Genomic DNA, 12831 nt, shown 5'->3' with positions numbered 1-12831 from the left:
AACAAGAGTGCGGGAAGACCGCCCACCACCTGCCGAAACTTCCTTAGCCTGACGAAGGGTTTTTGAACCCGAAAGCTTGCTTAATAATTGTTTTCCAACTATTTATGTTGGTCTAATAAAGGATATCAGATTCACCCAAAGAAGCTTGTCTGCCTATGTCCTTAGACCAACATGGCTACAACCTACACCCCAGTAACCTCTTTCAGTACATTTCTAGCTCGCTTGCAGAACAAGGATTCTAGTTGTCTGAAATTTGGAGTCTAAGCTCTGGAGACTGCACATCAAACAAGACAACTTTTATTATTATCCTTATATACTTTTCATCACTATTACAGTTGGAACATTGGAAACATGCAGAAAAGTTGCTTGCCATTATCTTTAAACCTTTGAGAAAAAGAATGTACATCTACGCAAATGAAAATCCATACAAGACCTCCTGAAATGTGATGTTAAATATTCTGTAGGGGAAAATTCTTAATTCCTCAAACAGACACTTCCTGTGGTTTCATATACAAGAACAATAAAACCTGCTGGTAACAAGTATTCCCTTCTGAATGGAGCTGACACACAAGGACATTTAAGGCCCTGCTGACTCAACACTGACTCCCTTTTTGGCTTGATCCATGTGTGCAGGCACACACGGTTTGTGGTGCTGCAAACCTCTTTGCAGTGCTATAAACCATATGAGTTGCACATTAATCAGTGTGAAGCACTGCTAATTTTGCAGCACCAGTGCAAAATTTGCTACTGGGATTTACGCATGCTGCGGAGCCCCCCTGCTGAGGCACCCCTACACCCCAGCCAGTCGCTCCCTGGCTAGCTGGGGCGCAGCGTGCCTTGAGACAGAAGGCAGCTCTGGGCTGGCTCGATGTACCTCAGCATGGGGGCTCTACTGCTCCCCTGTCTCAAGGTACAATGCGCCCAGTCCAGCCCCCTGCTACAGCACACTGAGCAGCAGAACAAGTGTCCCTCTGCAAAGCACACAGGCAGGGGGGTGCACTGCGGCAAAAAGTAGTGGCACAAATTTGTACTGCTACTATTTGTGACGCTGCAAAGACATACCCCTGCTCATGTGGACCTGGCCTTACAGTCTATCCAGAATCCCAGAAACAAATATTGCTTGGATTAAAATACAAAAATAAAGGGGGAAAAAAAGAGTCATTGAGTATGAAACCCACAACAAGCAAGCTAGTGTGTCTGATATTGCTGCTGCTGGTATTGCTCTAAACTACTATGCTAGAGCTCTCAAAGTTGCACAGAATTTACAAACAAAAATGTTATAAATTAAAGACTAAAATTTGACTGGGCATCGATCTCAGCTCACTTCCCTATAGAAAAAAAGTGTCCACATTGCAGAAATTGCCCCCAATATTTAATAGCTCTAGAAGCACTAAGGTTTGAATGAACTTGGAGATTGAACATCCTATTATGGTCAAAAAGTTGAATGAGGGAGGATGCCTGGCTTCTGTATGTATTGTGAACCAAAGAATTCAACGCCCAGGGAGACCCATTCCACACTAAGTTCATAAGCTTTTTTAAAAACATTTTTTGAACTAAAACAGAAGAAAACATAATGATCAACTCCTCAAGGTAAGAACACTGATTTGGCACAGTCCAGGTAAATCCATTTTCAGGCCTATCACTTTTGACAGTGCCTCTATTTCTTTAGCTTGTAAACTCTGCAATCCTCTTACAACTGAATTAGCACGAGACCATCTGTTGGCCTACTTATCTACCTTCCAATGAAGTCAATGGGACAGGTGAAGGACATAAACACTCAATGTCTGATGAGAAGTGTACTAGAGTGTGCTGCCTAATTTGCTGTGTGGTTCCATTTTTTAAATATTAAACAAGTTTTGAAAAGCAAAATAGATTCTTGAATTTATGTCCTAATTTCTTATTTCAGAGAACAAGTACCCATATTTGAACTTGTCACCTCCAGACAGCAGATATGGACAGATCCCATTTCAAATTACAGATAGGAACTGCATGAAATGATACATCCATAAGGGTGAAGAAAATGTATATCCCATTTGATGAGTACTTGATGAACTTCAGGCATCAAGGCATTTTCATGTATTCATTCTTTTCCTGGATTTTTTTCTAGCAAGTCACAGACTTTTTTGCATGTTAACTGGATTGAACAACACATAGTCATTTCTTCATTGGTACTATATATGTGATACATACATACACTTTTCATCCTCTCAACATTTTGCAAATATAAACTTATGCTGCAAGAGTCTACTATGGCAGAAGTACTAGTATCCCTGTTTTACAGATGAGGAAACTAAGGTAGAGAAGTTTCATGAGTAACCAAAGGCCATATAAGATATCAAAACTGGAAATGGATAACAAATTCTCGTGCTGAAATGAAGTCTCTCTTTTCTAAGCTGAAGTAGCCATAGGACTCCAAATATGCTTACTGTTAGATAGTCAACATGAATTTATTTCACAGAAATAAGTATTTTTTAAATCATACATGAGACAGATGTTCCACAGTGCCCTTGTAATTCTACAAACACTTGGTAAGTACCATATCTTGTTGTTATAATGGAGCCCAGTTAAAAGGAAAGAAGTTACATAAACACATTCCTAAAAGGAGGCATTGCTTAGACACTAGTTATTTTGCAAGGTAGTCTCTCTATGTATAAAAAGGTGGGCAAAACATGCTTTGTGAGTTATTTAAAACTAATATGCCTGAAGTTAAGCTTCCTATTCACTGAATTATAATTTCATTAATAAGCCGGAGCTCTCTTAGATGAAGACCCATCAAATACTTACCCATGCAATAAAAAAAAACACACCACCTCTTTAATTGTTATTTTATTTAATGTTATTTTAATTTATCCTACCTGAGGATTCCAGCTGGGATCCAGTTTTCTCACTGTGGCAATGTACTCCTGCATAGCCTGGTGAGGACTTGAATCTCCCAGTGCTTTCCATGCTTCCCTGGGGTACAAAGCAAAAGATAAATGACTAATTCAAAATAAATAATACAACCATTCTTATTCTCTGTTACAAAAGTGAAACATTCTGATCAGGAACAGCAAAAAGATCTTTTACCCAACTTAAAATCCTCAATCCTTTAGTCAGGCCTAAAATCAATATTAGCCGCACAGCATCACCACGGAAATTCTTAGTAATTACAGCTGCCTAGGACACGTACAGTTTTATTAAAGCCAAAATGTTCCATAGAGATGTCCTTCTTTCCACAAAAAATGTCATTAGAAAAGTTTTGGGATCCAGCAGACAAGAGAAATTCTATAGCTGGGTAGACAAGATACTAGCCTGGGAAGTGAGAGACCTACCTTCAAGTCACTGCTCTGACCAATACAGAATGACCTGGGATGTAAAGCTCTGCTCAAAATTGAGTTAGTGATTTAAACCTCAACTGTCCATATTCCAAGATTAGCATGTTATTGATGACAACACAACCTATCTCTTTAGACATTCCAGCAATGAAATGACAACAAATTTCAAAACCTGCTTTGCAGCAACTTTTGAGAGCTGTTATCCTGTGGTCAGCTCTATCAATTGTTAAGAAAGGGAACAAGAGAGAGTAAATGTAGAGCAACGTTCTAGGTCCCCCCGACTGCAAACCATCTAAAAGAAATGACAAAAACTACCAAACATTTTTAGGAATTGCAAGGATTTCCTCTTACCATTTCTGCTTCCCCTCAAAATCAAAGAAGCTGGGCTTTGGAGTGTTACAGGTCCCAAATTTGACCTAAAGAGGATAAAATGTCCTTTGTTAGAACAAATAGTCGAGAGAGGCAAGTTTAACATAGGATTATAATTAGTTAGCCAATTCATGTCAGCAGGTTTAAAGATCTGTTAGCCTCTTGATCTCAGAGTAAATTTATACTCTTATCAGATTAACAGTTGTACACCTCAGGTCTTTCCTGAAAAACCTTCAACCCCCTTTTATATTTAAACCATCTCCCACAGACAATGGCACCTCTGCTTCCTGTTGTTTTCTGTAAAGGATGTAAGGGAAAATTCTGATATGCAGCTCATTTTTTCTGCATACATTTTTACTCAACATTACCTTGATTACCAATCTGAATATTTCATCCTCCACCAGAGTAGAAAGAAATCCCATTGTTTGGAGTAGCTACACAGCTAAAACAGTGGAAGATGAAATTTACTTCCTCCTGCACAAAGCCTAATGGAACAGGCTTTATTTAATTACCTTTGATGGTCATGTTGAATAAAAGAGGACAAGCTTGTAGTGGAGAAAGGCCACTTGCTTTCTCAATTTCCTCCAGAGGCATCCAGCAGCACAGGAGCAGGAAGAGAAGCACCAGACATTGAAAAGTGAGTCCAGGCTGCAGCATGGTGGGATGAACCAATTGGTCAGAAACAAAGTGTTAAAGTAGGAGTAGGAGTAGATAGGAACAACAAACTCCACTCAGGAAGGGAGGCAAGAAAAAAAAGAAAAGAAAAGGAAACTAGCAACCAGAAAAAAGTTAATGGATGGGTGCTAATCAGAACAACATGTTGGGGTGAAGAGAACAAATACTGAAGATGAGATGGTGGTGATCTCACATTTCGGAGAGGGTTAGCAAATTCTACGTGTAGACACAAGGGCTCAATGCTCATTTGCATTAAGACCCTCTTAAATAGACCACTCATGTAAAAAAAGACCTAAGCCTACTCAACACTACAAAGTTTTGCTAGCAGAACTCATAACTCTTCTGTAGCAGAACCCTCTTTTTTGCAGGCAGTTATACCACCTCTGCCAAGCAGACTACAGGTTCTGCCACTGTCCAGAAGGACACAGATACAGACACTGCTACGTTCTCTACCAGCTGCTATCGTCCCTTCAGTTGTTGGTGTCTTTCTGGAAAGGAAAAAGGTTCTACTGAAATCAGCAGGTAAATATGAACAAGACGGTAGTGTAAATAGAGACCGGACCCAGGATATTTTTCCAGACAATAGCATATTCACTAATGTAAGGAAAGCCAAGTCCTTCACTTTCTTGCCTTTATTGGAAGAAATCCAATAGCCACTCTTCTGTTCACCTGCAATGGTATAAATGGGATGCCCAAAGACCATCCCAGCACGAGCTAGCCATGCTGCTTCTCTGCCTAGAGCTCACACCCCAATGGTAGGAGTGGTAATTAGTGTTCCAAGCATAGAACAATGCTAGAACTGGGACCTGAGTCGGGAACAAAGGTTGAGAGGCCAACGTTCTTTGAAGAGCAGCTCAGGAAGAGTTCAATGCTGAATTTTACCTTAAAGGATCAAGTAAGTACCGTAGAAAATAAAGACAGATAGTAAACAACTTAGCACCTGTTGGCTACTTCTCTGTAAATTATTTAAAGGCACATATTAGTATGTTGCAGTAGGATTTACAGCCCCCACAGTTATGGAGTCATGACACTAGACAGAGTGCATCAGTGCCCCTTCCTCTGGCTTCATCTTACCTGCATGCCCAGACAGGACTCATTTCACATACTTTAAAGATAATCTTGATGGACAATGGATTTACAAAAAAAAAAAAGAAAGGCACATGAAATTATTTTTAAAGAAAGTGCATAAGTATGCCTGCACAGATAACTGACTGGAGTCCTTAAATGTGCGACTGAGAGGCCATTCTTTAATCATTCATAAATGACTACATATCCGACTCAGATTCCCAGCTGGTACCCACTAACATGCCAGAGGCCCACTTAGAGCAAGACTGCTGCTGACGTTGCTCCAAATGAAATAATCCTCTTGAAAGCAGTTTTATAGTAAGTCTCTCATAATGCATGGTTCAAATAGCACACAAGAACTATGGCAGCAACTGTGAGGTTTAAATGAATCTGAAAGAATACACATGGGCATTTGTTTTGCAGGGAAAAGTGACAGTCTGTTACTCTGACATCACTAGCTGAGAAGAATCAAGACATCTGAAAACTACAAGAAAGTGTTCTTGGCTGTTCAAACAGTTAAACTGCTTGATTACCTAACATCACTTTAAGGAGATGTTTTTATGTTTAGCATAATCATTTAAACCATTTCAGCTCTTTTAAAAGGATGCAAATTTGGAGGATATGCTATTTTTTATTCAGAATTTTACCAGAGGAATGAGCTACTTTTACTTTAAATGAAAAAAGTTTTACATTTACTCTTTCACAGTAAATGTTTTACCTGTTTAAATCATGACATTTCTCAGTTGGCCCCAGTGCCCTCTTAAAGCAGATTTTTTTCTCCGATGCGGAGCAGGCTCCAAAGCTTAAATATTACTATGCTTTTCTAGTCATTTTGATTCTTTTTATGTCACTTTAAATATTTTCTTTCGCACTCAGAAACTGAGCATAATGCATTTTAACAAAGTGATAAATGTAAATGAAACACGATCTACTATCATCACAGAACAACTTGGCCTAGCAATTTTCTAATTCAGTTTCCAAAACGCATACAAAATGCCCAATCATCGCAGGAGTCGTTTATCTTTCTTACAAATTATCCTTGATCTTCTTCAAAACCTGACACTATCCTCCCCAACCCCTCTGCAACTGACATTCACCAATTTTCTCATACTAAGCAATAGCATAACCACCACTGATACCAGCACAGATTTAGAAATAATGCCTTACCATGATCTATAGAAAAAAAAAAGTGTGAACACCCTGCTTTCCATTTTATGATGCATCGAGAAGAAGTATTAACACCACTAGTAATTAGTAAGAGGCTTAGCTGTAAATGACCAGAGAGGAATAGGTTAGCTTCCCTATTCACTCATAGGAAAAATATCACTCTTACAAAGCTTTATCCAATGTGGCAACAATGGTCTGTGGTACAGTAAGCTGCAAAACAAAATACCCGTACTTATCTTCTAGATTGATGGATTAATGCTCATATATATGGATTAAACAAAATTAATATGGATTAAACAAAATTAAACACCTACAGGTCGAAAGCCCTCTTTCACTAATAGTGTTGGAGTTCTAGATTTGCCTTGACTCATCATTTAGATCAACATTTTTCAACTCATGGGTCACAATAATATTTCAAAGGACCACAAGCAGGGGAAGGGGCTGGGGGAGCTGTGTGGCCAGGCTGGCAACACAAGGGCTGCTGCCTGTGCTCACAGGGGTGGGATGGCCAGGAGATGCTCTTCAGGGGGCACGAGGGGCTGTGACCAGACTGCCTGGCGCAGGACAGGAGCCCCAGCTCAGCGCGCTGGGGGGGGTGGGGGTGCCACAGGCCTCCCCTCCTCCTCCCTCCAGCCTATACTAGGCCAGACTTCTCCACTGCCACCCAGGTTGGCTGGGGGCAGCTGAGCCTTTGGTGGGGTGGGGGGGAGCAGGGGACTGTGGGTCAGGACAAGCCATTGATCTTGGCAAATGGGTTCTGGTACGAAAAAGGTTGAGAACCACTGATTTAGATAGATACTATGAACTCCTCCAAATATTATGGATCATGCACAATAAAGTACTGGTCTCTTCTTTGATCTCCTCTATATGCACCATGGTAACTTATATAGCCCCATCACTGCAGTATCTGAGAGTCACATAATCTAAGGTGTTTATCACCCCAGTAACCATATGACATAAGGAAGTATGACTGTCCTTATTTTATTGATGGGGCCTTGAAGCAGGGGATTTAATGACCTACCAAAAGTCAAACAGAAAGTCTATGGCAAGGCAGAGATTTCAACTCAGGTCTCTAGAGCACTAGGATAGCAATCTCACCACTAAACCGTTTATCTTTCCTTACTGAGGCTGAGCCCTAATGATCCTTAGTAACAAGCTCTGAAAAGCTCATTAAAGACGGCAACTAAGTAACTTCACTCTCTTACTGTCAGGTCTCCCACACAAACAAACTCACAGCTAAGGGCAATAAAAATCTGAAATGGTTTCCAATAAAACATTGTGAAAATCCAAAAAAAAAAAATGTACATACTTAAATAGTTTTAGATAAATCAAGTACAGCATTTGAACAGATTTCTCTTTATTTACTTTTACCTCTTTTATGATTTTGTTTCATCTTAAATCAAAGCCTTTAGCAACAAGAAACATTAAACTGAGGAATGCCAGGGATACCAAATGGTGAACAGATCTGAGTCGGCACCTATGCACTAGCAGTACCACTGTCCACTGGAGTAATATATGTGTATCCTATTATGTACATGGATACAACTTCTATAAGTAGTGAGAGTAACACTGGGTTAAGTCCTACCCATTTTGATTTAAATCCCCAAATGCCACAAAAGTCAAAATTAACAGAGCCCAATCCTGCAGCACCCATCCATGCAAAAACCTCTGTAACAGAAGTGATGTTCCCATAGGGATCACAGGATGCAGGCTCTGTCTGTGACCAGTGTGTTTAGGCAGTGCGAATAGAGTCTTCTGCAAGGCTAAATAATCATCACAAAAGGGTGATGCAAAAACAGAGTGGGACATCCTCGCTTTTGCAGCAGTAACCTAAAAACTTCAGTTATTGAAACGTCTGATGCCTTAATGAGCTTAACAAACCTTTTTTGCTTGGAACAAACAGGTTTTGTGAAAAAAAAAAAACCAAACAGCTCCTAGTTATTTCAAGGCATTCATTAAGCTCTTCATTTCCCCTCTCACAACTAGCAACCCCCTGGAATCTGATATCAAATGTCAATGCAATCATAAAGTTGATAAATTATGCTACCATGCTTTTCCCCTGTCACTTTAGCCACGAGACACTTAAAGATAAAGAGAAAAGGCTAGGTTGTAGGCAAAAGAAATCTTTTGAGACACTAAAAGATAAAAGGACTATGTGACAGGCAACAGAAACTTCCTAGGCATAAAAAAGGCTTGTCAAACATTTGATGCAGTAGCTATTCTGTCATATATATATTGAAAGATGTATATAAGCCTTTTAAAGATACAGTATATATATTTTATATAGATATAGATAGAGTGATAGATCAAGTGATAGACAGATAAACCTCTCTCCTCCAAAGTTCCTTTGGTCACAATTCTCTGCCTCCCAATCATCTTCTACCTCCCCCAGCAAAATTCCTGGCACTTGGGGCTGAATCCACAAAGGGGTTTGGGAATGAGAACACTTATTTTTTGCAATATCCAATTACGAACTTAGTTCCTGAGTGGAAACCACTGAGGCAGGCACACAAACTCCCTATACAATGCACGAGGAGAGTCAAGCGCAGATTTACACCTTACAGACTAACCAAAGTAGATCACACGCACGCACATTCTATACATAATCTCACACACAAACACATGCAGCACAAGCTTTTGTGAGCTGAAGCTCACTTCTTTGGATGCTGATGAGTTAGGTGGCTCATAACAGAACGCAAAGCAATCAGCACGGAGGAGGGAACCACCTAGGTTACTCAACAGGAAATGCTGTAGAGAGAGGCATGTCTTAAATTCTGGTTGCGCTTAAGGTTTTAGGAGCTTAACTTGGGTTGCAGGGAGGCACTTAGGTCAGATCAGGATTCACTGGGCAGCAGAACCAAGTTCTTTCTTTCTTCCCAGCTCTGGTTCAATGAATCTTGAATTCTTTTTTGCAGCCTCGCTCAACCTGCTCCACTCTTTCTCACTGCTATTCTATAAAACTAATCTGGGAAGTATACCCTCCTGGGAGATGTAGGTTTGAGCCTCCCTCCTCAAGCCCAGGCCTACAATCCAAGTGTCCTACATTCGAGAGAGCATTCTAACCATGGAGCTAGTTACAGAAGGAAACACTACCATTACCTCCTCCAGCCATGGCTGGTGTTTTTTTTCCAACAAAAGTGGCTGTGTATCTGTGTTTTGTGCAGAGCTCACTTCTGTCAGTATGTGTAAGAAGTGTTCTGGGCACATCTACAGCATCAGGCCCCTCAGGGAAATTAGGCAGAAGTTTTCCTATTTTGAAGATCCTGATCAGGATTAGGTGCTAAACTACTCACAGCCCCATCACGATGGCAACAGTTCTGAAAACATACAGAAGCAAAGCTTTTAGTACAAAAGCAGTGGTTCCCAACCTTTTTTTGCCGTGACCCGCTGCTGGGAGCAGAGTGCAGCGAGGCCCAGGGATGGGGACGGGGGAGCTCCCAGCATGCAATGCAGCTCGTTGTTTGTGTGCGGTGCCACCAGCATTTCCCCACGACCCTCATTTGGGAACAGCTGCACTAAAGGAACTTTACTGGCAAAAACTAAAGTGTCTCTATACTTTACAAGCCTAAGGAGTCAAATAGGGGTTTTGAGGATAAGGTTCTTGAATTTAAGCCCCTAAATTTCACTTAGGCCCTTCGGTAGATTTCAGCTTTGACCTCTTCTCTCTTGGACACGATGCCCAATGAACAAGGTCCTTTTTTCCCCTGAATACAGTTAATGGTGGCCTTGGTCCCTTCCCCCTCCCCACCCCAGACATTCATCTCCTGCTGGCAGATGGCAGCTTTGGCCCTGCAAAAAGTTCCAGAGAAGAGATCCTCTCATTCTCTAACACTGTAGCTTCTTTGTTTGCTTCCCTTTCTACAACTCTCCATGTACTTCTTTACATTAAAGAAAAAGAAAGACATTTTTAGAAACAGCAGAGAACATGAAAACCAAGCATCATGTGGCATCCAGCTCGCTACAAACTACAATTAATGATCCACAAGATATAATTTGGGAAAAATTGACCTATGACATAGTAAAACACCTTCCCTTTTATCAAAGAATTCAAGTGCTAGCAGCGAGACAAGTGTTTTCACTTTGGAAGGAAAATCAGTGGGAAAGTGTATGTGGCTAACCCAAAATGACTGAGGCCATGGAAAGACATAACTTTTAAAATGCATCAAATGCCACTGTACGTCAAAGTGCTTCAAAAATGAAGCACTTCAGCTAACACACCTCCCAGAGAGAACATTTCAAAATCACTGCAAAGGCTTGCATCATCCTACTCTCCAGCTAGGGAGCACAATAGGGGGTTGCTCAGTCCTGTAGCTTCACTCCCCACCACACCCCCAACACATATAGGAGAGCACTACTGACTTACTCTACACTTCTCTTTGACTCTTCATGGAGTGAAGGGGAAAGAGGTGAGTCCTGTGGGACACTGGGAAACCATGCAACCCCGTGTTGCACTCCATACGGTATTCACACGTAACATTTTGAAGAACTTCAAAAAAGTTGCTTCTTGATCAAGGGTTGCTGCTCTCTGTTTTCAAAGAAGTTGCTGTTCTCTGAAGCACATTTTCGGAGCACTTCATAGGGTGTGTACTTCTGTCTGCTCACCATCTGAAGAGTGCTCTAAATGTTATGTCTGTCCATGACCCAAGCATAGCCATTTTCACTTACAACTTTTAGGTCAAGCCACGCATCTCTAGCCAAACCTTGAAAAATAATCTGACAGATACATGACTGGAATAAGTTGAACCGAAAGAATAACAAAAAAGACATTTCCAATTCGCTGACTTTAAGCACCTGTGTCCAGTTAATTTCTGTGTTACATTTTTGTACATGCAGGTTCTTAACACAACAGAGAAGGGAAAATCATGTACAAAGATGGGAAAAGAGGACTTTAGAACTGGAAAATATCAGCAGGAGTACCCCAGAGCAGGCATACTACCTGAAGCCACTATCAAAGGGACTAGGTTTCAAACTGATGAACATTTAATAAGGAAAATATTGGGATATGTAGTTCAACTAATTATTCCGATCAAATGGAAGATACTTCAGGGTCTTGCCATAAATGGTACAAAGTACTCAGTTACAAAATAGCTGCAAATCATCCCAGGGTCAGATACATAACTGGAGTATCAGAGACTGGGGCCGTATCTCCAACTTCATACCTATTAAAACTTCCCTTGTGTGGTTTTTAATTTAATTTTAATTTAACTTTCCCTGGAGTGACCACAGTCTATTATTCCCTTGCGTCTTTTTAAGACCCTGCATGTACAAAAAAAAGCAACACAGAAATTAACTGGACACAACGTATTGTCAGGTGCACAAAGTCAGCAAATTGGAAATGTCTTTTTCGTTAATCTTCCAGTCAGACTTATTCCAGTCACATATCTGTCTGATTATTGCTTTTTATAATAAAAAGCTGTTGATTTTAGGAAAAGTGTCTTGAAAATAATACTATCAAATGTTTAAGAGGCTCCTTTAAATGTTTTTTAGATGAAAGGAATCCAGTTGCACATACCTGGGGTCAGCGCATGCAAACTGATTGTGAAACGGATCAGAAAGTCTGAACGTGACATGAAACTCTCCAATCTGTTTTCAGAGACCAATCTATGCCCCTGGCCCTGCAATCAGCCAAGCAGGGACAGGTCCTTGAGGGCAGCCCCACTAAACTACGCAGCGCTGTATGGGGCAGGACCCCCTTGCAGGATGGGGGCCTCCCCAGGGAAGAGCAGAAGCAGCATTAGCCTGGTGGCGCAGAAGCGTTTCTCAACAGGTTGCGGGAGCTACCGAGGCAGAGGAGGCTGCACCCCCATACTTACCGCCCGTGCTCTGGAGCAAGGGGAGGAAGAAGGCACGGGTGAAACAGCAGTTGTCATGAGAGGGAGCCCTGCCTCCTGGCCCAGGGGCACCTCAGCTCAGCCCTGCGCCCGCCACCCTCTGCACTGGCAGCGCCAGCGGCACAAGTGCGCGAGGCAGAGGTGCAGCCCGGTCCTGCCCGGCGCGGAGCGGGGGGAGAGGATCGCTCATCCGGGGGTGCCAGTCGCTCAGAGCCCCGAGACGCCGTAAGTAGCCTAAGAGCCGCGCAGCCACCCGGCTCCCGGGGGGCTCGCGTGTCCCGGAGCCGCCCCCACCCCGGTGGCGGAAACCCGCTCTCACCTGCTTGTATCGCGCATACAGGTAGAGCAGCTGCTCCTTGCTGGCCACCCCCACCAGCCCCGGCAGGCGCGCCGCCGCCCGCTCGAACAGC

The 12831-nt window shown here is 41.9% G+C and overlaps 1 protein-coding gene across 1 annotated transcript in view; it reads right to left on the bottom strand.

Moving 5' to 3' along the window:
- ACBD6 (acyl-CoA binding domain containing 6) overlaps window positions 1-12827 on the bottom strand; it is a gene marked incomplete at its 5' end in the record, with an annotated part of 137997 nt that extends 125170 nt beyond the window's left edge. The window contains 3 exons of the mRNA XM_014526695.2: window positions 2856-2952; window positions 3666-3730; window positions 12741-12827. Of these exons, the coding sequence (XP_014382181.1) occupies window positions 2856-2952; window positions 3666-3730; window positions 12741-12827 (249 nt within the window). The remainder of the gene's footprint in view (window positions 1-2855; window positions 2953-3665; window positions 3731-12740) is intronic.
- Between the last annotated feature and the right edge of the window lie 4 nt (window positions 12828-12831).

This window comes from Alligator sinensis, unplaced genomic scaffold, assembly GCF_000455745.1.
Source record: "Alligator sinensis unplaced genomic scaffold, ASM45574v1 scaffold2165_1, whole genome shotgun sequence".
Lineage (NCBI taxonomy): Eukaryota > Metazoa > Chordata > Crocodylia > Alligatoridae > Alligator > Alligator sinensis.
Note: the sequence above shows the minus strand (reverse complement) of the source record. Positions and strands in the feature narration are given on the sequence as shown.